Consider the following 25692-nt stretch of genomic DNA (forward strand, 5'->3'; position numbering starts at 1 on the left):
CCTCGTTGTCCAGAGCAGCTCTTTGGCTTGCTCGCTGCAGGAGGACCCTCGTGACTGAGGCGTTCTCAGCAGACGGCCTGCACCCCGAGAGGAGCCTTGGTTTTTCCCCCGGGTGGCATTCAGTGTGCAAACCCGCACAGCACTGCTAGAATGATCGGGCAAGTCTGTGCCGCGGTTTGCACGGTTTTTTCTGTGGCGTATTCCGGCTACTTCCTGACCCACCTGACTCGTAAGTAAAGGTTTATCCTGGGGGTAGCCATCACACGGCGTTTGCTTCACTTTGCTCTTTATGCTTGTTTGTAGTGATGAAGCTGACTTGGGAGCAAAAGTGCCATTAAGATGCCGCTCCTTTGCTAAAGCTCCTGCCAACAGCATCAGCTAAAAAGGGGGTGTCTGCACTCGCTGGCGGGTGCAGAGTATTTGCAACGTAACCTGCAGGGGCCGCGTTCCCTCCACGGGAGAGCGCGTGGCGTTGGACACTGTCATTTCCTCAGCTTGCTGCTTCAGCCGAGACAACCTGCAAATTGCAGGCTGGCAGGGAGTCTCACAAGTACTTCTAAAACTTGGCCAGGAGTGAGGGAAAGCACTTTTTTGCTCCAAATCCTGCCATTAGAGGCCTTGGCTCTCTGCTGTGACCCTTTACGGTGCGCCAAGAGAGCGATTCCCTGGGCGATGAAGTGCAAGCTCCTAACCGGTTAGGCTTTGCTCCTGAACCCAGGAGCTGTTCCTGGGCTGCTTTAGAAGAGAACCGCCACAGCTATGGGGCCCTTTGTGGAAGCTTTCCCGGGGTATCATTTGCAGCAAGTTGATGGGAATTAGTGTATGCAATTTATTTTTAAAAAATAAAAAACAAATAAAACAACAGCAACAACAACAACAACAACAACAACAACAAAAAACGAAAAGAAAGGTTGCAGGAAAGAGAAGAGGAAAAAGCTGCTTGAGCTGTTGGGCAGAACAGAAGCTCTGACTTAAAGGACACTTGGCATTTCTGTGATGGTGTTTCTATTTCTTCAGTGACAAAAGTAGAGAGAGCCTAGTATCGTGTCCTTGTTGTTCTCTTGCTTGCTGTGGGAAAAATCTTGTGTTGCTCCTGGAGGGATGCTGGGAAAGGAAAATGCTCTCTGTTGGGACTGACTTGTCCTGTGGGACTCCCCAGCCACAGGCACTTTTCTAATGGCATCTGGTTCCTTTTCCCTTGCTCGCTGCAGGTCACCTCACACGCGGATGGAGACACGCCCGTCCTTTGGTGAGTGGCAAAGGAACCTCTGACCTTGCTGGCATGTAAGAATTGTGCAGCAAGCTGTGAGCTTGGCCTGTTGCGGTAGAGTGTAGAGTGCCAGCCTGAGAGGCGGAAAGAAAGCCCAAGTCGGTGCTGGCATCAGCAGCAGCAAAGGGAGCACTGGCTCTTTCCTAATTTTCCATTGAAGAGCCTTTCAAGAGATGAAAGGCAAGTGTGGCAGGCCAAAGGTGTCTTGCTGATTCTAGCCAGGGTGGAAGATCAAATGCACAGCAAGACGGAGCACCACCTAATTTGCCCATCTTAAGAGGGTGAATTTCACGACTCAGAATCCCACTTTGATCAAAGTTTCTGATTTCCCCTTAGTCTGGGTGAAAAGAAACCAGCTTCCGGAGCTGACAAGAAAGCAGCTCCTGAAGGACTGGCTGCTCCCTGTCCCTCTCACTGCTGTCTGTCTGCAGGGCTCACCAGCAGGGTCAGCACCTCCTCTGGCTCCCTCTCTTGCTGAGGAAGAGGCTGAAGAGGAGCCAAATGACAAGAAGCCTCCATCTGTTGTCCATCCACAGCCTGAACGTGCAGAGCCAGTAAGTGGCACCTGTGCTTGGCACTGCCTTTGGTGCAGGGCCGAGCTTCAAGTTTCTGACGAGCCAGCCCTTGCCGCTCGTGCCTGAAGATGCTGGGGGCTGTGTGCCTGCCATGACGTAGTGCTGCTTCAGCCAGGCCAGGGACCCCTGGCAAATGGCTTCTGAACTTTCACATTTGAGCGCCATTTTGCCGGGACGCTGAGAGGGCCTGAGAAAGTCTCTTGGGATCAGATGAGAGGCAGCATTGTGCCTTTAAATTGTTGCCAGCGTAGAAGCGAGCCCCTTGGTGCACGGTGTCCCTGCAGGCTCCCCGTGGTCAGCGGCCAGAGACGGTCCAAAGACGCAGTTGACAGCCTTGCAGGATACTTAGGAGACACTGGCCCCTGGGAGGGACCAATTAGCTTCAGGCACAACGTAGACCAGACTGGCCTTCTGGTCAGACACGACCATGCCCACTCGAGGGTGACTTCATTGCCCAGGGGAGCACAGCAGGAGGAAAGCAACGGGGCTCTGGGGCCCTGCTCCCACCTCTTTCTGTATCTTTGCAACCTCGTCAATACCTTGTTGCAGTCGTCTTGCAGAAAATCGATAAAATGTAGCATGAGCCTGGCCATGTGCTGCTGTAGCACAGCAGCCTTCGGGGTTTGCCCGTTGCCTTTGAGAAGGGCACATGCAAAACCCCCCCAGCCAAAGAGGCCTGGCGGTGGCCGACAGCCTTCCTTTGGCCGTGTGCTCTGTGGGGTATCTGTGCCAACCACCTTTCTGACGGGCAATCCTTTCTTGTCCCAGCTCTCTCTTGACGCGCGCTCTGCCGTTCAACGTGCCGCTGCACCGGCGCGGTCTGCAGCAGCCAGCACTCCCCCACATGCCAGCACTTCGTCCAGCAGCCCAGCCCAGCAGCTGGAGATGAGAGAGGAGCAGAGCCTGAGGAGACTGAGTACGTCTGGTGTATTTCCGGTCTGCCAGAGCGGCGTGTTTTCTGTGCGTCTCTGTATTGGCTGCGCCAGAAGTTCCTCCTCGCTTTAGTGTCACAGAGGCATTTAGGCCTCCCTCCAAGAGCCGGTTGCTGTGCTTTGAGGCAGCAAGAGAGCGCTCGGCGTGTTCCCGCTGCCTCCGAGGGCAGCTGGCACTGGCTTGGCTTTGCCTGGGCTGCCCTCTGTGCCAAAGACAAAAGCAGAGATTGTTTCTGTTGAGCAGAAGGCTGGCACCTAGCGGGTGACTGGGCCCCAGGGAGCTCTCGGGCCCCAGCTATTCTCCGCTGCTGCCATTTCTACGACTGTTCTCACTCCTCCTCTCACTGGTGCACGTTGTTCTCCTAAGTGGCCCTGCCGGTGGCGGCAGGTGCCAGTGCAGAGGCTGCGGAGGCCCTTCCTTAGCTCTGAGGGCCCAGTTCCCAAAGGCCCATCGTTCTGGGTTATCACATGAGCTGCTGTGCTTGAAAGCCGTGAAGTCCTTCTTGGAAAGGCCAGCTGCTGAAAGGTGGAGAAGATGGCCCTCCCGCTCGCTGTTCTCAGCGGCTGGAAGCCAAGTGACTGCAAAGGGCACAGAGCTCCCGACAGTGGGGCTGCATCTTGGATCGTCTGGGGAGCGGCATCTCCCTTTCAAAGTGAGCACCTTGCACTGCTTTTGTCTTTCAGGGAGCATTGTGAGTCTGGGCGAGCCGAGGAGGAAATACTCGGCGTTTGAAGAACTCGGACGAGGGTAAGTCTGACGCCTGCTCCTTACGCAAAACCGTGGGCCCAGTCTCTGGCCGGTGTAGCGTCAAGCGTGACATCAGGCAAGCTGCGAACACGGTCAGACTCTGGCTTTACCTTCCTGCCACCTCTCAGGACTGCTCAGTCACAGCAGTCAGAAGGCATCATCAAAGACAACCTGGTGCTGGCAAGGTCTGCCTTGCTTGCAGCAAGGAGCAGGGCCTGGAAGATGTCCCGCCCCTGCCGCAGTATGCCGGCCTACCAGAGCACCTTGTCACCCGAGAGCTGGCAGATAACACTTCTCCAAGGCAGAGTTTTCCAAGTTCTTCTTCTCCAGTTTTTCCAAAGGGTCCCCCTTAGGCTGGGAACGGAACCGATCGGGCGTGTGCCTTGGAGATTTGTAGCAGCCCTTGGTGTTCACATTGGGCCTCCGTTTTCTCCCGGACACCCTGCATGGCAGAGGGCTGCTGGGCTGTTGTGCTAATGGCGGGGGAGGCGCCGCAGCTGGGCGTTTTCCAAATGCTCCAGGCAGCCTGGGGAGATCTCCTGCCTAGGCTGGCTTTCACCGCCAGGGACTAAAGGGCTTTCTTTTTCTGCTGCTGTTTTCTTTCTAGGGGTTTTGGAGCTGTTTATAAAGCCCTCGACGCCAGCACAGGACAACAGGTAAAGTGTCAATGCCCCCAGCAGATTTTGCAGCTCTGGAGCGCTTTCGCCGCGGCTGCGAGCCTTGGCTGGAGCTTTGGGTGGCCGCTCCATCTCTGCGGCAGAGGCTGCTCCTCTGAAGCACGGACTAGGCTCAGCAGCCTGCAGACGGCATTTGGGACGGGCTTTGGTCCTTCTCCTAAGCTCTGCCCTCTGGCACAGCTGGGCTGCGTCATTGCACAAGCACTCGCTGCGTGTTCCTGGGCATCTCGTGCGACGAGCGCCTTCTCAAGTCAACGGTCTCTCAATGTCCTTTTAGGTGGCCATCAAGAAAATGGCGCTTCAAGAGGAGATGTCCGAGGAGCTGGCTGTCAATGAAATCGTGGTCATGAGGGACAGTAGGAACCCCAATATTGTTACCTACTTAGACAGGTGGGGCTATTCTCATGTCAACGTTCCTTTAGGATACTGCAAGCCCAAAGTGGCAAACCCCTTTGGTTGCTGGCAGAAAATGGAGCTGTTTAGGATTTCTCTCCTCCAGTGCAGGGGAGGAGGTTGCACTTGGTCTGCAATAATCTCTTCTGGCATATGCAGCTTGGAGAGCACTTCCAAAAAGCTGGGTCAGCCCCTCGGGTGACTGGGCTGTGCCCAGGTCCTCTCTCTCCATGCCGGGCTTTTCTTCTTTCAGCTACCTGGTCGACGGGGAGCTCTGGCTGGCGATGGAGTTCATGGACGGCGGCACGTTGTATGATGTACTCGGGGCAGTGTACCTCGAGGAAGGACAGATAGGCGCTGTCTGTCGGGAGGTGAGGGATGCCACTTGTGCTTCCCCTGGCCTGCACAGGATGGCCCTTGTCAACTGGTGGTTAAGAACAGCAGAGATTTCTTGCTCACGGCCTTGCTTTGCTGTTGCTGTCACGACACGGAGAAGAAAGAGCACCTGAAGCCAACTGCCTGCCAGTGTCCCCGCACTTCCTAGGCTCCGTTCTCGCACTCTTACGTACTGCCGTTGTGCTCCGGCGCTCGTGCTCGCTGCCTCACTGGCTCGCTCGCTGTGTCGCACTTGTTTCCTCTTGCCAGCTTTGCCTGGAGCCTGTCTGTGTATCCTGCATTCCTTGCCGCTCCAAGCCTGCACGCTGGTGGCAGAATTTCAAGCTAAGGGCAAAGGAGATGCCCTCAGCTTCAAAGGACAGCAGTGCAGCCCAGATGGCGTGGGATTCTGGAACTGGTCTAACGTGCTGCTTCCTCCTCTGCTGCCACAAGGCTACCAAGAAAATCTTTGCCATGACGCCCCCCAGCCAAAGGGCACGTGCTACGTACCGAAGGGAGGAGGGGCTTTTGGAAGCTCAGATGTGCCTTTGCTTGGAAAGATGGAACACTCGTCTAAGAGTGTTGAAGCAGCAAGCTCTTCCTCTTGACAGCACTAGGATGCTGCGCCCTGGCTCACTAGTCCCTGAGAAAGCTGCCACTCTCGTCGAGCCCGTTCCTTTCTTGCAGGATGCAATCAGGTCCTGAACCTTCACCTTTCCCTTTCTCCTCTCTCGCTCAGTGCCTGCAAGGACTGCATTTCCTTCATTCCCGCCGAGTCATCCACAGAGACGTCAAAAGCTGCAACATTCTTGTGAGCATGGACGGATCTGTGAAATTGGGTGGGTATCCTTGGTGCGGCGCAGCGTTGCCGGGATGCGCTCTGGGGCTGCTCTGGGGTAACTGCCAGTTCTCCAGAAGGGCTGCTTGGCCAGCGCGTGAAACGTGAGGGCATTTTTGAAGTGGCCGGTGCCTTATCTCCCTGGCTGCAGCCCCGCGGAAGCAGAGCACTGCTGCTTTTCCGGCTAGATTCACCGTGGCCTTGTCAGGCTTTGAGCGGGCAATCCTTTGGCTGGGTTTGCCAGTTGTAGCTGGCTTTGACAGGGTTTGTTTTTCTCCGCAGCTGACTTTGGCCTCTGTGCTCAGCTCACCCCTGAGCGCGACAAGTGCAGCTCCAGCGTCGGCACTCCCAGCTGGATGGCGCCGGAAGTCGTGAGAGGAGAAGCCTACGGCCCCAAAGTGGACATCTGGTCACTGGGGATCGTGGGGCTGGAAATGGTGGAAGGGGAAGCTCCTTACCAGAGGGAACCCCGTCTCAGGCTAAGGTGCAGCTTAAAAGTGCGGCTCTGTGTGGAGAGAGCTGTTGTGGCTAGGAAAGGAGCAGGTAGAGTGTCCTCTTCCCTTTTTTGTAGGTTTTAGAACTGATAGAAAGGAACGGGGCCCCAAAACTGCAAAACCCCAGGCAGCACTCGGCTCTCCTGCGCGACTTTCTCCGCTGCTGCCTGCAGACAGATGAGGACAGGCGCTGGTCTGCCCAGGAACTCCTGAAGGTAAGAAAAAGCAAAGCGGCAAAAAGCCCTGCGAGCTGTGGACGCCTGCGTGAAGGGCCAAAGAGGACTGGGGGCCACGTGGGCCTGGGCGAGACAGGTCCGGGACCGGAAGGCGGAGGGGCAGATGGTGCCCTCGGTCCTCTTTGTGCGTCTTCCTGGTAGCAGAGGAACCCTGCTTGAGCCTGTTGGACGCGATCTTGGGAAGTAATGGTTCTTTTTGGTTTTGTTTTTCCTTTGGGCAGCATCCTTTTGTGACCTCAGGCGATCCTGCCTCCAGCCTGGCTGCTCTGATCATCTCAGCCAAGCAAGTGCAGGAAGACTGGAGAGGAGACGCTTGCGCCTGAGGAGGCCTTGCTGCCCCGCCAGCTCAGAGGAGCGACGAGGGGATGTACCGTGTTTAGGAGAAGATTCGGCGGCCATCCCCTGAGTTTTAGAATGAGCTGTTCCGTAGTTAGGAAGTTTATAGTTTTGAGATTTTCTTAGCTTAGCTGGTTTCAGTTAGGACTCTAGACCCCAGAAAGCTTCATTAATGGAGCATTGTTTAGCTAAGAGTAGAGTATTGCTGATGTAGGGGAGCTGAGAATTATCCTTGAGGTAGAAATGGACGAATCGCCATACTGATGATTAAGCTATGAAAGAAAAAGCTGGGACTCAGCAGAACTGGACCAGGCATGAGCTGTCAGCCTGAACAGGTCACCAGGAGGACAGAATGATGAAGATGAAGACGAAGACGAAGATGAAGATGAAGATGAAGAAGTAGCTGGAAGACCCTTGTTTTCAGCCCTTGGTTTCAGCAGGACTGGCAATAAAAAACTGTAAAACCTCCAGAGCCCTGGAAGATTCCCTTCCTTGCCACGCTGTGCCTAAGCTGGGCAGCGCCTTCGAAGCCGTGCGCTCTGGACGGGCTGTCCCGTTGATGGCTTTGCGCTGCTTCCCAGCGGCCCAAGGCTCTCCCCCCTCGCAGAGGGGCCCTGCCCCGCCCCCCGCGCCCCGTGGCCTCTGCCGCCCCGCCCGCCCTGCGCAGATGTTGCCCCCCCCCCCACCCTCCCCCCGTGCCCTGGCATCCCCCAGCGCCAGCCGCCCCTCACGGCGGGGCAGGAGGAGGGAGCAGGCCCCGCTTGTTCCCCTTTCCTGGCGCTCACGGGGCATCGAAGAGCCAAGGAGGGCTGAAACGGCACGTCCCCCAAACGCTTCCCTCTCTGGTCCTTTTGGGGCACTTAACGCGCTCTGCTCAAGGGAGTCCGAGGGCCTACACTCGGCTTTCCCTGCTAAGGTGTCATTCTTCCTTCTGTAAGCTCCACAACTGGCTGGTTGATGTGAGCTGTCTAGGAGATGGGGAAAACGAGACGCTTTCAAATTGGGGGAATTATCCTGGTAAATTACTGCAGTTTTTCAGCAACAGAATTTCAAGGTGCAGCTGGGCCTTTCAGCCATTGCATCGATTTTCAAATGCCACCCGCAGCATGCGAAGTGTGAAGAGCCCAGTGTGAAGCTCCTCAAAGACACTGCAGCACTTGTCCACCAGCAGACAGGACGTGTCTGTGCTGAGTCACCAGAAAAGCAAGCTAAGCCCGGAGCCGTTATTGCACGGGCAAGCAGAGTTGGTTTCCAGAGGAGCTGCATGCACTCGTTTCCCTCTCCCACTCAGTACTTTCTCTCCTCTTTCGAGCTGGCTCCTGGCTTTAACTGGAGCTTTTGACAGAGAAGGGAATGACTGCATCTCATTTTCATTGGGATGTGGCCGTCCAAATGTCTGCAAGGAATCTTACAGGGAGCACGGAGCCTGGGCAAACATCTGTGAGGCTGCAGCTTTTGACTGTTTGAAACAGGCCTTCTTTGGGCTCGGCACCTGCAGGCCACCGCACAGCGGTAGCCGGAAGGCTGCTGCCAGAGCTGCAACACAACAAAAGCGTGGCAGCCCAAGAATCCGCGCGCAGCTCTTCTGCACGTTGTCCAACGTTAAGGTGCCAAAGAAAGAGCAAGCAGGAAGAGAGGAGCTTTGTGTCAGGAGACAAGCCAACATCTCCCTGTCAGAAAGGGAGGTCAGGCTCCAAACTGAGTCAGAGCAAAGGTCAGCATGCACCTACGTGCTCAAGAAGCAACTGCGCACTGCAATACTCCTGGAAACTGATTTCCTTGGCTTCTTTTGTCCCCTAAATGTCATCAAAGCAGTTAGGGCTTTCAGAAGCAACAAAGATGCCAGCAGGAACAAGCACACTTGCTTTTAGTCAAAGCCTTGGGGAGGAAAAGTCACGTTTGCTTGGATTTCTTGGGGCCCTGCTGGATCGGTGCATTTTCGGAGTTACCCCGGGATGCCTTGAGCACTGGCTTATGGACGGTAAGGATTTTTTCTCCTGCTTTACGACTGAGGAGATCTTCCCAGGCTTTTCTTTTGCGTCAGCTGTACAGAAGATTTTGGTTGCTGGGCGTAACTATGCCAACAGACCCAGAGCGGCTGCTATTGTGACGTCAAGGGAGCCGGGCCGCATCACAGTGCTGTCGATGCAACGTTGTCCCGGTGCGCGCGAGGCCTCGTTGTCCAGAGCAGCTCTTTGGCTTGCTCGCTGCAGGAGGACCCTCGTGACTGAGGCGTTCTCAGCAGACGGCCTGTACCCCGAGAGGAGCCTTGGTTTTTCCCCCGGGTGGCATTCAGTGTGCAAACCCGCACAGCACTGCTAGAATGATCGGGCAAGTCTGTGCCGCGGTTTGCACGGTTTTTTCTGTGGCGTATTCCGGCTACTTCCTGACCCACCTGACTCGTAAGTAAAGGTTTATCCTGGGGGTAGCCATCACACGGCGTTTGCTTCACTTTGCTCTTTATGCTTGTTTGTAGTGATGAAGCTGACTTGGGAGCAAAAGTGCCATTAAGATGCCGCTCCTTTGCTAAAGCTCCTGCCAACAGCATCAGCTAAAAAGGGGGTGTCTGCACTCGCTGGCGGGTGCAGAGTATTTGCAACGTAACCTGCAGGGGCCGCGTTCCCTCCACGGGAGAGCGCGTGGCGTTGGACACTGTCATTTCCTCAGCTTGCTGCTTCAGCCGAGACAACCTGCAAATTGCAGGCTGGCAGGGAGTCTCACAAGTACTTCTAAAACTTGGCCAGGAGTGAGGGAAAGCACTTTTTTGCTCCAAATCCTGCCATTAGAGGCCTTGGCTCTCTGCTGTGACCCTTTGCGGTGCGCCAAGAGAGCGATTCCCTGGGCGATGAAGTGCAAGCTCCTAACCGGTTAGGCTTTGCTCCTGAACCCAGGAGCTGTTCCTGGGCTGCTTTAGAAGAGAACCGCCACAGCTATGGGGCCCTTTGTGGAAGCTTTCCCGGGGTATCATTTGCAGCAAGTTGATGGGAATTAGTGTATGCAATTTATTTTTAAAAAATAAAAAACAAATAAAACAACAGCAACAACAACAACAACAACAACAACAACAAAAAACGAAAAGAAAGGTTGCAGGAAAGAGAAGAGGAAAAAGCTGCTTGAGCTGTTGGGCAGAACAGAAGCTCTGACTTAAAGGACACTTGGCATTTCTGTGATGGTGTTTCTATTTCTTCAGTGACAAAAGTAGAGAGAGCCTAGTATCGTGTCCTTGTTGTTCTCTTGCTTGCTGTGGGAAAAATCTTGTGTTGCTCCTGGAGGGATGCTGGGAAAGGAAAATGCTCTCTGTTGGGACTGACTTGTCCTGTGGGACTCCCCAGCCACAGGCACTTTTCTAATGGCATCTGGTTCCTTTTCCCTTGCTCGCTGCAGGTCACCTCACACGCGGATGGAGACACGCCCGTCCTTTGGTGAGTGGCAAAGGAACCTCTGACCTTGCTGGCATGTAAGAATTGTGCAGCAAGCTGTGAGCTTGGCCTGTTGCGGTAGAGTGTAGAGTGCCAGCCTGAGAGGCGGAAAGAAAGCCCAAGTCGGTGCTGGCATCAGCAGCAGCAAAGGGAGCACTGGCTCTTTCCTAATTTTCCATTGAAGAGCCTTTCAAGAGATGAAAGGCAAGTGTGGCAGGCCAAAGGTGTCTTGCTGATTCTAGCCAGGGTGGAAGATCAAATGCACAGCAAGACGGAGCACCACCTAATTTGCCCATCTTAAGAGGGTGAATTTCACGACTCAGAATCCCACTTTGATCAAAGTTTCTGATTTCCCCTTAGTCTGGGTGAAAAGAAACCAGCTTCCGGAGCTGACAAGAAAGCAGCTCCTGAAGGACTGGCTGCTCCCTGTCCCTCTCACTGCTGTCTGTCTGCAGGGCTCACCAGCAGGGTCAGCACCTCCTCTGGCTCCCTCTCTTGCTGAGGAAGAGGCTGAAGAGGAGCCAAATGACAAGAAGCCTCCATCTGTTGTCCATCCACAGCCTGAACGTGCAGAGCCAGTAAGTGGCACCTGTGCTTGGCACTGCCTTTGGTGCAGGGCCGAGCTTCAAGTTTCTGACGAGCCAGCCCTTGCCGCTCGTGCCTGAAGATGCTGGGGGCTGTGTGCCTGCCATGACGTAGTGCTGCTTCAGCCAGGCCAGGGACCCCTAGCAAATGGCTTCTGAACTTTCACATTTGAGCGCCATTTTGCCGGGACGCTGAGAGGGCCTGAGAAAGTCTCTTGGGATCAGATGAGAGGCAGCATTGTGCCTTTAAATTGTTGCCAGCGTAGAAGCGAGCCCCTTGGTGCACGGTGTCCCTGCAGGCTCCCCGTGGTCAGCGGCCAGAGACGGTCCAAAGACGCAGTTGACAGCCTTGCAGGATACTTAGGAGACACTGGCCCCTGGGAGGGACCAATTAGCTTCAGGCACAACGTAGACCAGACTGGCCTTCTGGTCAGACACGACCATGCCCACTCGAGGGTGACTTCATTGCCCAGGGGAGCACAGCAGGAGGAAAGCAACGGGGCTCTGGGGCCCTGCTCCCACCTCTTTCTGTATCTTTGCAACCTCGTCAATACCTTGTTGCAGTCGTCTTGCAGAAAATCGATAAAATGTAGCATGAGCCTGGCCATGTGCTGCTGTAGCACAGCAGCCTTCGGGGTTTGCCCGTTGCCTTTGAGAAGGGCACATGCAAAACCCCCCCAGCCAAAGAGGCCTGGCGGTGGCCGACAGCCTTCCTTTGGCCGTGTGCTCTGTGGGGTATCTGTGCCAACCACCTTTCTGACGGGCAATCCTTTCTTGTCCCAGCTCTCTCTTGACGCGCGCTCTGCCGTTCAACGTGCCGCTGCACCGGCGCGGTCTGCAGCAGCCAGCACTCCCCCACATGCCAGCACTTCGTCCAGCAGCCCAGCCCAGCAGCTGGAGATGAGAGAGGAGCAGAGCCTGAGGAGACTGAGTACGTCTGGTGTATTTCCGGTCTGCCAGAGCGGCGTGTTTTCTGTGCGTCTCTGTATTGGCTGCGCCAGAAGTTCCTCCTCGCTTTAGTGTCACAGAGGCATTTAGGCCTCCCTCCAAGAGCCGGTTGCTGTGCTTTGAGGCAGCAAGAGAGCGCTCGGCGTGTTCCCGCTGCCTCCGAGGGCAGCTGGCACTGGCTTGGCTTTGCCTGGGCTGCCCTCTGTGCCAAAGACAAAAGCAGAGATTGTTTCTGTTGAGCAGAAGGCTGGCACCTAGCGGGTGACTGGGCCCCAGGGAGCTCTCGGGCCCCAGCTATTCTCCGCTGCTGCCATTTCTACGACTGTTCTCACTCCTCCTCTCACTGGTGCACGTTGTTCTCCTAAGTGGCCCTGCCGGTGGCGGCAGGTGCCAGTGCAGAGGCTGCGGAGGCCCTTCCTTAGCTCTGAGGGCCCAGTTCCCAAAGGCCCATCGTTCTGGGTTATCACATGAGCTGCTGTGCTTGAAAGCCGTGAAGTCCTTCTTGGAAAGGCCAGCTGCTGAAAGGTGGAGAAGATGGCCCTCCCGCTCGCTGTTCTCAGCGGCTGGAAGCCAAGTGACTGCAAAGGGCACAGAGCTCCCGACAGTGGGGCTGCATCTTGGATCGTCTGGGGAGCGGCATCTCCCTTTCAAAGTGAGCACCTTGCACTGCTTTTGTCTTTCAGGGAGCATTGTGAGTCTGGGCGAGCCGAGGAGGAAATACTCGGCGTTTGAAGAACTCGGACGAGGGTAAGTCTGACGCCTGCTCCTTACGCAAAACCGTGGGCCCAGTCTCTGGCCGGTGTAGCGTCAAGCGTGACATCAGGCAAGCTGCGAACACGGTCAGACTCTGGCTTTACCTTCCTGCCACCTCTCAGGACTGCTCAGTCACAGCAGTCAGAAGGCATCATCAAAGACAACCTGGTGCTGGCAAGGTCTGCCTTGCTTGCAGCAAGGAGCAGGGCCTGGAAGATGTCCCGCCCCTGCCGCAGTATGCCGGCCTACCAGAGCACCTTGTCACCCGAGAGCTGGCAGATAACACTTCTCCAAGGCAGAGTTTTCCAAGTTCTTCTTCTCCAGTTTTTCCAAAGGGTCCCCCTTAGGCTGGGAACGGAACCGATCGGGCGTGTGCCTTGGAGATTTGTAGCAGCCCTTGGTGTTCACATTGGGCCTCCGTTTTCTCCCGGACACCCTGCATGGCAGAGGGCTGCTGGGCTGTTGTGCTAATGGCGGGGGAGGCGCCGCAGCTGGGCGTTTTCCAAATGCTCCAGGCAGCCTGGGGAGATCTCCTGCCTAGGCTGGCTTTCACCGCCAGGGACTAAAGGGCTTTCTTTTTCTGCTGCTGTTTTCTTTCTAGGGGTTTTGGAGCTGTTTATAAAGCCCTCGACGCCAGCACAGGACAACAGGTAAAGTGTCAATGCCCCCAGCAGATTTTGCAGCTCTGGAGCGCTTTCGCCGCGGCTGCGAGCCTTGGCTGGAGCTTTGGGTGGCCGCTCCATCTCTGCGGCAGAGGCTGCTCCTCTGAAGCACGGACTAGGCTCAGCAGCCTGCAGACGGCATTTGGGACGGGCTTTGGTCCTTCTCCTAAGCTCTGCCCTCTGGCACAGCTGGGCTGCGTCATTGCACAAGCACTCGCTGCGTGTTCCTGGGCATCTCGTGCGACGAGCGCCTTCTCAAGTCAACGGTCTCTCAATGTCCTTTTAGGTGGCCATCAAGAAAATGGCGCTTCAAGAGGAGATGTCCGAGGAGCTGGCTGTCAATGAAATCGTGGTCATGAGGGACAGTAGGAACCCCAATATTGTTACCTACTTAGACAGGTGGGGCTATTCTCATGTCAACGTTCCTTTAGGATACTGCAAGCCCAAAGTGGCAAACCCCTTTGGTTGCTGGCAGAAAATGGAGCTGTTTAGGATTTCTCTCCTCCAGTGCAGGGGAGGAGGTTGCACTTGGTCTGCAATAATCTCTTCTGGCATATGCAGCTTGGAGAGCACTTCCAAAAAGCTGGGTCAGCCCCTCGGGTGACTGGGCTGTGCCCAGGTCCTCTCTCTCCATGCCGGGCTTTTCTTCTTTCAGCTACCTGGTCGACGGGGAGCTCTGGCTGGCGATGGAGTTCATGGACGGCGGCACGTTGTATGATGTACTCGGGGCAGTGTACCTCGAGGAAGGACAGATAGGCGCTGTCTGTCGGGAGGTGAGGGATGCCACTTGTGCTTCCCCTGGCCTGCACAGGATGGCCCTTGTCAACTGGTGGTTAAGAACAGCAGAGATTTCTTGCTCACGGCCTTGCTTTGCTGTTGCTGTCACGACACGGAGAAGAAAGAGCACCTGAAGCCAACTGCCTGCCAGTGTCCCCGCACTTCCTAGGCTCCGTTCTCGCACTCTTACGTACTGCCGTTGTGCTCCGGCGCTCGTGCTCGCTGCCTCACTGGCTCGCTCGCTGTGTCGCACTTGTTTCCTCTTGCCAGCTTTGCCTGGAGCCTGTCTGTGTATCCTGCATTCCTTGCCGCTCCAAGCCTGCACGCTGGTGGCAGAATTTCAAGCTAAGGGCAAAGGAGATGCCCTCAGCTTCAAAGGACAGCAGTGCAGCCCAGATGGCGTGGGATTCTGGAACTGGTCTAACGTGCTGCTTCCTCCTCTGCTGCCACAAGGCTACCAAGAAAATCTTTGCCATGACGCCCCCCAGCCAAAGGGCACGTGCTACGTACCGAAGGGAGGAGGGGCTTTTGGAAGCTCAGATGTGCCTTTGCTTGGAAAGATGGAACACTCGTCTAAGAGTGTTGAAGCAGCAAGCTCTTCCTCTTGACAGCACTAGGATGCTGCGCCCTGGCTCACTAGTCCCTGAGAAAGCTGCCACTCTCGTCGAGCCCGTTCCTTTCTTGCAGGATGCAATCAGGTCCTGAACCTTCACCTTTCCCTTTCTCCTCTCTCGCTCAGTGCCTGCAAGGACTGCATTTCCTTCATTCCCGCCGAGTCATCCACAGAGACGTCAAAAGCTGCAACATTCTTGTGAGCATGGACGGATCTGTGAAATTGGGTGGGTATCCTTGGTGCGGCGCAGCGTTGCCGGGATGCGCTCTGGGGCTGCTCTGGGGTAACTGCCAGTTCTCCAGAAGCGCTGCTTGGCCAGCGCGTGAAACGTGAGGGCATTTTTGAAGTGGCCGGTGCCTTATCTCCCTGGCTGCAGCCCCGCGGAAGCAGAGCACTGCTGCTTTTCCGGCTAGATTCACCGTGGCCTTGTCAGGCTTTGAGCGGGCAATCCTTTGGCTGGGTTTGCCAGTTGTAGCTGGCTTTGACAGGGTTTGTTTTTCTCCGCAGCTGACTTTGGCCTCTGTGCTCAGCTCACCCCTGAGCGCGACAAGTGCAGCTCCAGCGTCGGCACTCCCAGCTGGATGGCGCCGGAAGTCGTGAGAGGAGAAGCCTACGGCCCCAAAGTGGACATCTGGTCACTGGGGATCGTGGGGCTGGAAATGGTGGAAGGGGAAGCTCCTTACCAGAGGGAACCCCGTCTCAGGCTAAGGTGCAGCTTAAAAGTGCGGCTCTGTGTGGAGAGAGCTGTTGTGGCTAGGAAAGGAGCAGGTAGAGTGTCCTCTTCCCTTTTTTGTAGGTTTTAGAACTGATAGAAAGGAACGGGGCCCCAAAACTGCAAAACCCCAGGCAGCACTCGGCTCTCCTGCGCGACTTTCTCCGCTGCTGCCTGCAGACAGATGAGGACAGGCGCTGGTCTGCCCAGGAACTCCTGAAGGTAAGAAAAAGCAAAGCGGCAAAAAGCCCTGCGAGCTGTGGACGCCTGCGTGAAGGGCCAAAGAGGACTGGGGCCCACGTGGGCCTGGGCGAGACAGGTCCGGGACCGGAAGGCGGAGGGGCAGATGGTGCCCTCGGTCCTCTTTGTGCGTCTTCCTGGTAGCAGAGGAACCCTGCTTGAGCCTGTTGGACGCGATCTTGGGAAGTAATGGTTCTTTTTGGTTTTGTTTTTCCTTTGGGCAGCATCCTTTTGTGACCTCAGGCGATCCTGCCTCCAGCCTGGCTGCTCTGATCATCTCAGCCAAGCAAGTGCAGGAAGACTGGAGAGGAGACGCTTGCGCCTGAGGAGGCCTTGCTGCCCCGCCAGCTCAGAGGAGCGACGAGGGGATGTACCGTGTTTAGGAGAAGATTCGGCGGCCATCCCCTGAGTTTTAGAATGAGCTGTTCCGTAGTTAGGAAGTTTATAGTTTTGAGATTTTCTTAGCTTAGCTGGTTTCAGTTAGGACTCTAGACCCCAGAAAGCTTCATTAATGGAGCATTGTTTAGCTAAGAGTAGAGTATTGCTGATGTAGGGGAGCTGAGAATTATCCTTGAGGTAGAAATGGACGAATCGCCATACTGATGATTAAGCTATGAAAGAAAAAGCTGGGACTCAGCAGAACTGGACCAGGCATGAGCTGTCAGCCTGAACAGGTCACCAGGAGGACAGAATGATGAAGATGAAGACGAAGACGAAGATGAAGATGAAGATGAAGAAGTAGCTGGAAGACCCTTGGTTTCAGCCCTTGGTTTCAGCAGGACTGGCAATAAAAAACTGTAAAACCTCCAGAGCCCTGGAAGATTCCCTTCCTTGCCACGCTGTGCCTAAGCTGGGCAGCGCCTTCGAAGCCGTGCGCTCTGGACGGGCTGTCCCGTTGATGGCTTTGCGCTGCTTCCCAGCGGCCCAAGGCTCTCCCCCCTCGCAGAGGGGCCCTGCCCCGCCCCCCGCGCCCCGTGGCCTCTGCCGCCCCGCCCGCCCTGCGCAGATGTTGCCCCCCCCCCCCACCCGCCCCCCGTGCCCTGGCATCCCCCAGCGCCAGCCGCCCCTCACGGCGCGGCAGGAGGAGGGAGCAGGCCCCGCTTGTTCCCCTTTCCTGGCGCTCACGGGGCATCGAAGAGCCAAGGAGGGCTGAAACGGCACGTCCCCCAAACGCTTCCCTCTCTGGTCCTTTTGGGGCACTTAACGCGCTCTGCTCAGGGGAGTCCGAGGGCCTACACTCGGCTTTCCCTGCTAAGGTGTCATTCTTCCTTCTGTAAGCTCCACAACTGGCTGGTTGATGTGAGCTGTCTAGGAGATGGGGAAAACGAGACGCTTTCAAATTGGGGGAATTATCCTGGTAAATTACTGCAGTTTTTCAGCAACAGAATTTCAAGGTGCAGCTGGGCCTTTCAGCCATTGCATCGATTTTCAAATGCCACCCGCAGCATGCGAAGTGTGAAGAGCCCAGTGTGAAGCTCCTCAAAGACACTGCAGCACTTGTCCACCAGCAGACAGGACGTGTCTGTGCTGAGTCACCAGAAAAGCAAGCTAAGCCCGGAGCCGTTATTGCACGGGCAAGCAGAGTTGGTTTCCAGAGGAGCTGCATGCACTCGTTTCCCTCTCCCACTCAGTACTTTCTCTCCTCTTTCGAGCTGGCTCCTGGCTTTAACTGGAGCTTTTGACAGAGAAGGGAATGACTGCATCTCATTTTCATTGGGATGTGGCCGTCCAAATGTCTGCAAGGAATCTTACAGGGAGCACGGAGCCTGGGCAAACATCTGTGAGGCTGCAGCTTTTGACTGTTTGAAACAGGCCTTCTTTGGGCTCGGCACCTGCAGGCCACCGCACAGCGGTAGCCGGAAGGCTGCTGCCAGAGCTGCAACACAACAAAAGCGTGGCAGCCCAAGAATCCGCGCGCAGCTCTTCTGCACGTTGTCCAACGTTAAGGTGCCAAAGAAAGAGCAAGCAGGAAGAGAGGAGCTTTGTGTCAGGAGACAAGCCAACATCTCCCTGTCAGAAAGGGAGGTCAGGCTCCAAACTGAGTCAGAGCAAAGGTCAGCATGCACCTACGTGCTCAAGAAGCAACTGCGCACTGCAATACTCCTGGAAACTGATTTCCTTGGCTTCTTTTGTCCCCTAAATGTCATCAAAGCAGTTAGGGCTTTCAGAAGCAACAAAGATGCCAGCAGGAACAAGCACACTTGCTTTTAGTCAAAGCCTTGGGGAGGAAAAGTCACGTTTGCTTGGATTTCTTGGGGCCCTGCTGGATCGGTGCATTTTCGGAGTTACCCCGGGATGCCTTGAGCACTGGCTTATGGACGGTAAGGATTTTTTCTCCTGCTTTACGACTGAGGAGATCTTCCCAGGCTTTTCTTTTGCGTCAGCTGTACAGAAGATTTTGGTTGCTGGGCGTAACTATGCCAACAGACCCAGAGCGGCTGCTATTGTGACGTCAAGGGAGCCGGGCCGCATCACAGTGCTGTCGATGCAACGTTGTCCCGGTGCGCGCGAGGCCTCGTTGTCCAGAGCAGCTCTTTGGCTTGCTCGCTGCAGGAGGACCCTCGTGACTGAGGCGTTCTCAGCAGACGGCCTGCACCCCGAGAGGAGCCTTGGTTTTTCCCCCGGGTGGCATTCAGTGTGCAAACCCGCACAGCACTGCTAGAATGTTCGGGCAAGTCTGTGCCGCGGTTTGCACGGTTTTTTCTGTGGCGTATTCCGGCTACTTCCTGACCCACCTGACTCGTAAGTAAAGGTTTATCCTGGGGGTAGCCATCACACGGCGTTTGCTTCACTTTGCTCTTTATGCTTGTTTGTAGTGATGAAGCTGACTTGGGAGCAAAAGTGCCATTAAGATGCCGCTCCTTTGCTAAAGCTCCTGCCAACAGCATCAGCTAAAAAGGGGGTGTCTGCACTCGCTGGCGGGTGCAGAGTATTTGCAACGTAACCTGCAGGGGCCGCGTTCCCTCCACGGGAGAGCGCGTGGCGTTGGACACTGTCATTTCCTCAGCTTGCTGCTTCAGCCGAGACAACCTGCAAATTGCAGGCTGGCAGGGAGTCTCACAAGTACTTCTAAAACTTGGCCAGGAGTGAGGGAAAGCACTTTTTTGCTCCAAATCCTGCCATTAGAGGCCTTGGCTCTCTGCTGTGACCCTTTGCGGTGCGCCAAGAGAGCGATTCCCTGGGCGATGAAGTGCAAGCTCCTAACCGGTTAGGCTTTGCTCCTGAACCCAGGAGCTGTTCCTGGGCTGCTTTAGAAGAGAACCGCCACAGCTATGGGGCCCTTTGTGGAAGCTTTCCCGGGGTATCATTTGCAGCAAATTGATGGGAATTAGTGTATGCAATTTATTTTTAAAAAATAAAAAACAAATAAAACAACAGCAACAACAACAACAACAACAACAGCAACAACAACAACAACAACAACGAAAAAATGAAAAAATGAAAAGAAAGGTTGCAGGAAAGAGAAGAGGAAAAAGCTGCTTGAGCTGTTGGGCAGAACAGAAGCTCTGACTTAAAGGACACTTGGCATTTCTGTGATGGTGTTTCTATTTCTTCAGTGACAAAAGTAGAGAGAGCCTAGTATCGTGTCCTTGTTGTTCTCTTGCTTGCTGTGGGAAAAATCTTGTGTTGCTCCTGGAGGGATGCTGGGAAAGGAAAATGCTCTCTGTTGGGACTGACTTGTCCTGTGGGACTCCCCAGCCACAGGCACTTTTCTAATGGCATCTGGTTCCTTTTCCCTTGCTCGCTGCAGGTCACCTCACACGCGGATGGAGACACGCCCGTCCTTTGGTGAGTGGCAAAGGAACCTCTGACCTTGCTGGCATGTAAGAATTGTGCAGCAAGCTGTGAGCTTGGCCTGTTGCGGTAGAGTGTAGAGTGCCAGCCTGAGAGGCGGAAAGAAAGCCCAAGTCGGTGCTGGCATCAGCAGCAGCAAAGGGAGCACTGGCTCTTTCCTAATTTTCCATTGAAGAGCCTTTCAAGAGATGAAAGGCAAGTGTGGCAGGCCAAAGGTGTCTTGCTGATTCTAGCCAGGGTGGAAGATCAAATGCACAGCAAGACGGAGCACCACCTAATTTGCCCATCTTAAGAGGGTGAATTTCACGACTCAGAATCCCACTTTGATCAAAGTTTCTGATTTCCCCTTAGTCTGGGTGAAAAGAAACCAGCTTCCGGAGCTGACAAGAAAGCAGCTCCTGAAGGACTGGCTGCTCCCTGTCCCTCTCACTGCTGTCTGTCTGCAGGGCTCACCAGCAGGGTCAGCACCTCCTCTGGCTCCCTCTCTTGCTGAGGAAGAGGCTGAAGAGGAGCCAAATGACAAGAAGCCTCCATCTGTTGTCCATCCACAGCCTGAACGTGCAGAGCCAGTAAGTGGCACCTGTGCTTGGCACTGCCTTTGGTGCAGGGCCGAGCTTCAAGTTTCTGACGAGCCAGCCCTTGCCGCTCGTGCCTGAAGATGCTGGGGGCTGTGTGCCTGCCATGACGTAGTGCTGCTTCAGCCAGGCCAGGGACCCCTGGCAAATGGCTTCTGAACTTTCACATTTGAGCGCCATTTTGCCGGGACGCTGAGAGGGCCTGAGAAAGTCTCTTGGGATCAGATGAGAGGCAGCATTGTGCCTTTAAATTGTTGCCAGCGTAGAAGCGAGCCCCTTGGTGCACGGTGTCCCTGCAGGCTCCCCGTGGTCAGCGGCCAGAGACGGTCCAAAGACGCAGTTGACAGCCTTGCAGGATACTTAGGAGACACTGGCCCCTGGGAGGGACCAATTAGCTTCAGGCACAACGTAGACCAGACTGGCCTTCTGGTCAGACACGACCATGCCCACTCGAGGGTGACTTCATTGCCCAGGGGAGCACAGCAGGAGGAAAGCAACGGGGCTCTGGGGCCCTGCTCCCACCTCTTTCTGTATCTTTGCAACCTCGTCAATACCTTGTTGCAGTCGTCTTGCAGAAAATCGATAAAATGTAGCATGAGCCTGGCCATGTGCTGCTGTAGCACAGCAGCCTTCGGGGTTTGCCCGTTGCCTTTGAGAAGGGCACATGCAAAACCCCCCCAGCCAAAGAGGCCTGGCGGTGGCCGACAGCCTTCCTTTGGCCGTGTGCTCTGTGGGGTATCTGTGCCAACCACCTTTCTGACGGGCAATCCTTTCTTGTCCCAGCTCTCTCTTGACGCGCGCTCTGCCGTTCAACGTGCCGCTGCACCGGCGCGGTCTGCAGCAGCCAGCACTCCCCCACATGCCAGCACTTCGTCCAGCAGCCCAGCCCAGCAGCTGGAGATGAGAGAGGAGCAGAGCCTGAGGAGACTGAGTACGTCTGGTGTATTTCCGGTCTGCCAGAGCGGCGTGTTTTCTGTGCGTCTCTGTATTGGCTGCGCCAGAAGTTCCTCCTCGCTTTAGTGTCACAGAGGCATTTAGGCCTCCCTCCAAGAGCCGGTTGCTGTGCTTTGAGGCAGCAAGAGAGCGCTCGGCGTGTTCCCGCTGCCTCCGAGGGCAGCTGGCACTGGCTTGGCTTTGCCTGGGCTGCCCTCTGTGCCAAAGACAAAAGCAGAGATTGTTTCTGTTGAGCAGAAGGCTGGCACCTAGCGGGTGACTGGGCCCCAGGGAGCTCTCGGGCCCCAGCTATTCTCCGCTGCTGCCATTTCTACGACTGTTCTCACTCCTCCTCTCACTGGTGCACGTTGTTCTCCTAAGTGGCCCTGCCGGTGGCGGCAGGTGCCAGTGCAGAGGCTGCGGAGGCCCTTCCTTAGCTCTGAGGGCCCAGTTCCCAAAGGCCCATCGTTCTGGGTTATCACATGAGCTGCTGTGCTTGAAAGCCGTGAAGTCCTTCTTGGAAAGGCCAGCTGCTGAAAGGTGGAGAAGATGGCCCTCCCGCTCGCTGTTCTCAGCGGCTGGAAGCCAAGTGACTGCAAAGGGCACAGAGCTCCCGACAGTGGGGCTGCATCTTGGATCGTCTGGGGAGCGGCATCTCCCTTTCAAAGTGAGCACCTTGCACTGCTTTTGTCTTTCAGGGAGCATTGTGAGTCTGGGCGAGCCGAGGAGGAAATACTCGGCGTTTGAAGAACTCGGACGAGGGTAAGTCTGACGCCTGCTCCTTACGCAAAACCGTGGGCCCAGTCTCTGGCCGGTGTAGCGTCAAGCGTGACATCAGGCAAGCTGCGAACACGGTCAGACTCTGGCTTTACCTTCCTGCCACCTCTCAGGACTGCTCAGTCACAGCAGTCAGAAGGCATCATCAAAGACAACCTGGTGCTGGCAAGGTCTGCCTTGCTTGCAGCAAGGAGCAGGGCCTGGAAGATGTCCCGCCCCTGCCGCAGTATGCCGGCCTACCAGAGCACCTTGTCACCCGAGAGCTGGCAGATAACACTTCTCCAAGGCAGAGTTTTCCAAGTTCTTCTTCTCCAGTTTTTCCAAAGGGTCCCCCTTAGGCTGGGAACGGAACCGATCGGGCGTGTGCCTTGGAGATTTGTAGCAGCCCTTGGTGTTCACATTGGGCCTCCGTTTTCTCCCGGACACCCTGCATGGCAGAGGGCTGCTGGGCTGTTGTGCTAATGGCGGGGGAGGCGCCGCAGCTGGGCGTTTTCCAAATGCTCCAGGCAGCCTGGGGAGATCTCCTGCCTAGGCTGGCTTTCACCGCCAGGGACTAAAGGGCTTTCTTTTTCTGCTGCTGTTTTCTTTCTAGGGGTTTTGGAGCTGTTTATAAAGCCCTCGACGCCAGCACAGGACAACAGGTAAAGTGTCAATGCCCCCAGCAGATTTTGCAGCTCTGGAGCGCTTTCGCCGCGGCTGCGAGCCTTGGCTGGAGCTTTGGGTGGCCGCTCCATCTCTGCGGCAGAGGCTGCTCCTCTGAAGCACGGACTAGGCTCAGCAGCCTGCAGACGGCATTTGGGACGGGCTTTGGTCCTTCTCCTAAGCTCTGCCCTCTGGCACAGCTGGGCTGCGTCATTGCACAAGCACTCGCTGCGTGTTCCTGGGCATCTCGTGCGACGAGCGCCTTCTCAAGTCAACGGTCTCTCAATGTCCTTTTAGGTGGCCATCAAGAAAATGGCGCTTCAAGAGGAGATGTCCGAGGAGCTGGCTGTCAATGAAATCGTGGTCATGAGGGACAGTAGGAACCCCAATATTGTTACCTACTTAGACAGGTGGGGCTATTCTCATGTCAACGTTCCTTTAGGATACTGCAAGCCCAAAGTGGCAAACCCCTTTGGTTGCTGGCAGAAAATGGAGCTGTTTAGGATTTCTCTCCTCCAGTGCAGGGGAGGAGGTTGCACTTGGTCTGCAATAATCTCTTCTGGCATATGCAGCTTGGAGAGCACTTCCAAAAAGCTGGGTCAGCCCCTCGGGTGACTGGGCTGTGCCCAGGTCCTCTCTCTCCATGCCGGGCTTTTCTTCTTTCAGCTACCTGGTCGACGGGGAGCTCTGGCTGGCGATGGAGTTCATGGACGGCGGCACGTTGTATGATGTACTCGGGGCAGTGTACCTCGAGGAAGGACAGATAGGCGCTGTCTGTCGGGAGGTGAGGGATGCCACTTGTGCTTCCCCTGGCCTGCACAGGATGGCCCTTGTCAACTGGTGGTTAAGAACAGCAGAGATTTCTTGCTCACGGCCTTGCTTTGCTGTTGCTGTCACGACACGGAGAAGAAAGAGCACCTGAAGCCAACTGCCTGCCAGTGTCCCCGCACTTCCTAGGCTCCGTTCTCGCACTCTTACGTACTGCCGTTGTGCTCCGGCGCTCGTGCTCGCTGCCTCACTGGCTCGCTCGCTGTGTCGCACTTGTTTCCTCTTGCCAGCTTTGCCTGGAGCCTGTCTGTGTATCCTGCATTCCTTGCCGCTCCAAGCCTGCACGCTGGTGGCAGAATTTCAAGCTAAGGGCAAAGGAGATGCCCTCAGCTTCAAAGGACAGCAGTGCAGCCCAGATGGCGTGGGATTCTGGAACTGGTCTAACGTGCTGCTTCCTCCTCTGCTGCCACAAGGCTACCAAGAAAATCTTTGCCATGACGCCCCCCAGCCAAAGGGCACGTGCTACGTACCGAAGGGAGGAGGGGCTTTTGGAAGCTCAGATGTGCCTTTGCTTGGAAAGATGGAACACTCGTCTAAGAGTGTTGAAGCAGCAAGCTCTTCCTCTTGACAGCACTAGGATGCTGCGCCCTGGCTCACTAGTCCCTGAGAAAGCTGCCACTCTCGTCGAGCCCGTTCCTTTCTTGCAGGATGCAATCAGGTCCTGAACCTTCACCTTTCCCTTTCTCCTCTCTCGCTCAGTGCCTGCAAGGACTGCATTTCCTTCATTCCCGCCGAGTCATCCACAGAGACGTCAAAAGCTGCAACATTCTTGTGAGCATGGACGGATCTGTGAAATTGGGTGGGTATCCTTGGTGCGGCGCAGCGTTGCCGGGATGCGCTCTGGGGCTGCTCTGGGGTAACTGCCAGTTCTCCAGAAGCGCTGCTTGGCCAGCGCGTGAAACGTGAGGGCATTTTTGAAGTGGCCGGTGCCTTATCTCCCTGGCTGCAGCCCCGCGGAAGCAGAGCACTGCTGCTTTTCCGGCTAGATTCACCGTGGCCTTGTCAGGCTTTGAGCGGGCAATCCTTTGGCTGGGTTTGCCAGTTGTAGCTGGCTTTGACAGGGTTTGTTTTTCTCCGCAGCTGACTTTGGCCTCTGTGCTCAGCTCACCCCTGAGCGCGACAAGTGCAGCTCCAGCGTCGGCACTCCCAGCTGGATGGCGCCGGAAGTCGTGAGAGGAGAAGCCTACGGCCCCAAAGTGGACATCTGGTCACTGGGGATCGTGGGGCTGGAAATGGTGGAAGGGGAAGCTCCTTACCAGAGGGAACCCCGTCTCAGGCTAAGGTGCAGCTTAAAAGTGCGGCTCTGTGTGGAGAGAGCTGTTGTGGCTAGGAAAGGAGCAGGTAGAGTGTCCTCTTCCCTTTTTTGTAGGTTTTAGAACTGATAGAAAGGAACGGGGCCCCAAAACTGCAAAACCCCAGGCAGCACTCGGCTCTCCTGCGCGACTTTCTCCGCTGCTGCCTGCAGACAGATGAGGACAGGCGCTGGTCTGCCCAGGAACTCCTGAAGGTAAGAAAAAGCAAAGCGGCAAAAAGCCCTGCGAGCTGTGGACGCCTGCGTGAAGGGCCAAAGAGGACTGGGGCCCACGTGGGCCTGGGCGAGACAGGTCCGGGACCGGAAGGCGGAGGGGCAGATGGTGCCCTCGGTCCTCTTTGTGCGTCTTCCTGGTAGCAGAGGAACCCTGCTTGAGCCTGTTGGACGCGATCTTGGGAAGTAATGGTTCTTTTTGGTTTTGTTTTTCCTTTGGGCAGCATCCTTTTGTGACCTCAGGCGATCCTGCCTCCAGCCTGGCTGCTCTGATCATCTCAGCCAAGCAAGTGCAGGAAGACTGGAGAGGAGACGCTTGCGCCTGAGGAGGCCTTGCTGCCCCGCCAGCTCAGAGGAGCGACGAGGGGATGTACCGTGTTTAGGAGAAGATTCGGCGGCCATCCCCTGAGTTTTAGAATGAGCTGTTCCGTAGTTAGGAAGTTTATAGTTTTGAGATTTTCTTAGCTTAGCTGGTTTCAGTTAGGACTCTAGACCCCAGAAAGCTTCATTAATGGAGCATTGTTTAGCTAAGAGTAGAGTATTGCTGATGTAGGGGAGCTGAGAATTATCCTTGAGGTAGAAATGGACGAATCGCCATACTGATGATTAAGCTATGAAAGAAAAAGCTGGGACTCAGCAGAACTGGACCAGGCATGAGCTGTCAGCCTGAACAGGTCACCAGGAGGACAGAATGATGAAGATGAAGACGAAGACGAAGATGAAGATGAAGATGAAGAAGTAGCTGGAAGACCCTTGGTTTCAGCCCTTGGTTTCAGCAGGACTGGCAATAAAAAACTGTAAAACCTCCAGAGCCCTGGAAGATTCCCTTCCTTGCCACGCTGTGCCTAAGCTGGACAGCGCCTTCGAAGCCGTGCGCTCTGGACGGGCTGTCCCGTTGATGGCTTTGCGCTGCTTCCCAGCGGCCCAAGGCTCTCCCCCCTCGCAGAGGGGCCCTGCCCCGCCCCCCGCGCCCCGTGGCCTCTGCCGCCCCGCCCGCCCTGCGCAGATGTTGCCCCCCCCCCCCACCCGCCCCCC

At 55.7% G+C, this 25692-nt stretch overlaps 3 protein-coding genes and 3 long non-coding RNA genes across 6 annotated transcripts; all 6 read left to right on the forward strand.

Annotated features, from left to right (window-relative positions):
- LOC125318766 (serine/threonine-protein kinase PAK 3-like) lies at positions 1–6355 on the forward strand. Its single transcript, XM_048289697.1, has 11 exons — positions 1–229; positions 1212–1249; positions 1702–1824; positions 2614–2761; positions 3462–3525; positions 4133–4181; positions 4480–4592; positions 4849–4966; positions 5710–5809; positions 6091–6292; positions 6352–6355. The coding sequence occupies exons 1-11, from the start codon at positions 151–153 to the stop codon at positions 6353–6355; spliced, it is 1038 nt and encodes a 345-aa protein (XP_048145654.1). The 5' UTR covers positions 1–150.
- Positions 6356–6374: 19 nt separating this feature from the next.
- LOC125318678 lies at positions 6375–7342 on the forward strand. Its single transcript, XR_007200482.1, has 2 exons — positions 6375–6517; positions 6760–7342. It is a non-coding gene; the product is annotated as an uncharacterized LOC125318678 (long non-coding RNA).
- Positions 7343–9152: 1810 nt separating this feature from the next.
- LOC125318767 (serine/threonine-protein kinase PAK 3-like) lies at positions 9153–15402 on the forward strand. Its single transcript, XM_048289699.1, has 11 exons — positions 9153–9276; positions 10259–10296; positions 10749–10871; positions 11661–11808; positions 12509–12572; positions 13180–13228; positions 13527–13639; positions 13896–14013; positions 14757–14856; positions 15138–15339; positions 15399–15402. Exons 1-11 carry the CDS (start codon positions 9198–9200, stop codon positions 15400–15402), a joined length of 1038 nt encoding a protein of 345 aa, XP_048145656.1. The 5' UTR covers positions 9153–9197.
- Positions 15403–15421: 19 nt separating this feature from the next.
- LOC125318682 lies at positions 15422–16389 on the forward strand. The gene is made up of 2 exons (XR_007200485.1): positions 15422–15564; positions 15807–16389. It is a non-coding gene; the product is annotated as an uncharacterized LOC125318682 (long non-coding RNA).
- A 1856-nt stretch (positions 16390–18245) lies between these two features.
- Positions 18246–24477, forward strand: LOC125318768 (serine/threonine-protein kinase PAK 3-like). The gene is made up of 11 exons (XM_048289700.1): positions 18246–18324; positions 19334–19371; positions 19824–19946; positions 20736–20883; positions 21584–21647; positions 22255–22303; positions 22602–22714; positions 22971–23088; positions 23832–23931; positions 24213–24414; positions 24474–24477. The coding sequence occupies exons 1-11, from the start codon at positions 18246–18248 to the stop codon at positions 24475–24477; spliced, it is 1038 nt and encodes a 345-aa protein (XP_048145657.1).
- Positions 24478–24496: 19 nt separating this feature from the next.
- On the forward strand, positions 24497–25464 carry LOC125318683. Its single transcript, XR_007200486.1, has 2 exons — positions 24497–24639; positions 24882–25464. It is a non-coding gene; the product is annotated as an uncharacterized LOC125318683 (long non-coding RNA).
- Positions 25465–25692: the final 228 nt, after the last annotated feature.

This window comes from Corvus hawaiiensis, chromosome 31 (assembly GCF_020740725.1).
Source record: "Corvus hawaiiensis isolate bCorHaw1 chromosome 31, bCorHaw1.pri.cur, whole genome shotgun sequence".
Taxonomy (NCBI): domain Eukaryota; kingdom Metazoa; phylum Chordata; class Aves; order Passeriformes; family Corvidae; genus Corvus; species Corvus hawaiiensis.

Bases quoted from the DNA above. Each gene is read 5' to 3' on its own strand.
- LOC125318767 (XM_048289699.1), top strand. From the start codon at position 9,198: ATGATCGGGCAAGTCTGTGCCGCGGTTTGCACGGTTTTTTCTGTGGCG. The intron at 10,297-10,748 runs GTGAGTGGCAAA...GTCTGTCTGCAG, and splicing joins GGAGACACGCCCGTCCTTTG to GGCTCACCAGCAGGGTCAGC. The intron at 14,857-15,137 runs GTGGGTATCCTT...TTTTCTCCGCAG, and splicing joins GGACGGATCTGTGAAATTGG to CTGACTTTGGCCTCTGTGCT.
- LOC125318768 (XM_048289700.1), top strand. From the start codon at position 18,246: ATGTTCGGGCAAGTCTGTGCCGCGGTTTGCACGGTTTTTTCTGTGGCG. The intron at 20,884-21,583 runs GTACGTCTGGTG...TTTGTCTTTCAG, and splicing joins GCAGAGCCTGAGGAGACTGA to GGAGCATTGTGAGTCTGGGC. The intron at 23,932-24,212 runs GTGGGTATCCTT...TTTTCTCCGCAG, and splicing joins GGACGGATCTGTGAAATTGG to CTGACTTTGGCCTCTGTGCT.
- LOC125318766 (XM_048289697.1), top strand. From the start codon at position 151: ATGATCGGGCAAGTCTGTGCCGCGGTTTGCACGGTTTTTTCTGTGGCG. The intron at 1,250-1,701 runs GTGAGTGGCAAA...GTCTGTCTGCAG, and splicing joins GGAGACACGCCCGTCCTTTG to GGCTCACCAGCAGGGTCAGC. The intron at 4,182-4,479 runs GTAAAGTGTCAA...ATGTCCTTTTAG, and splicing joins ACGCCAGCACAGGACAACAG to GTGGCCATCAAGAAAATGGC.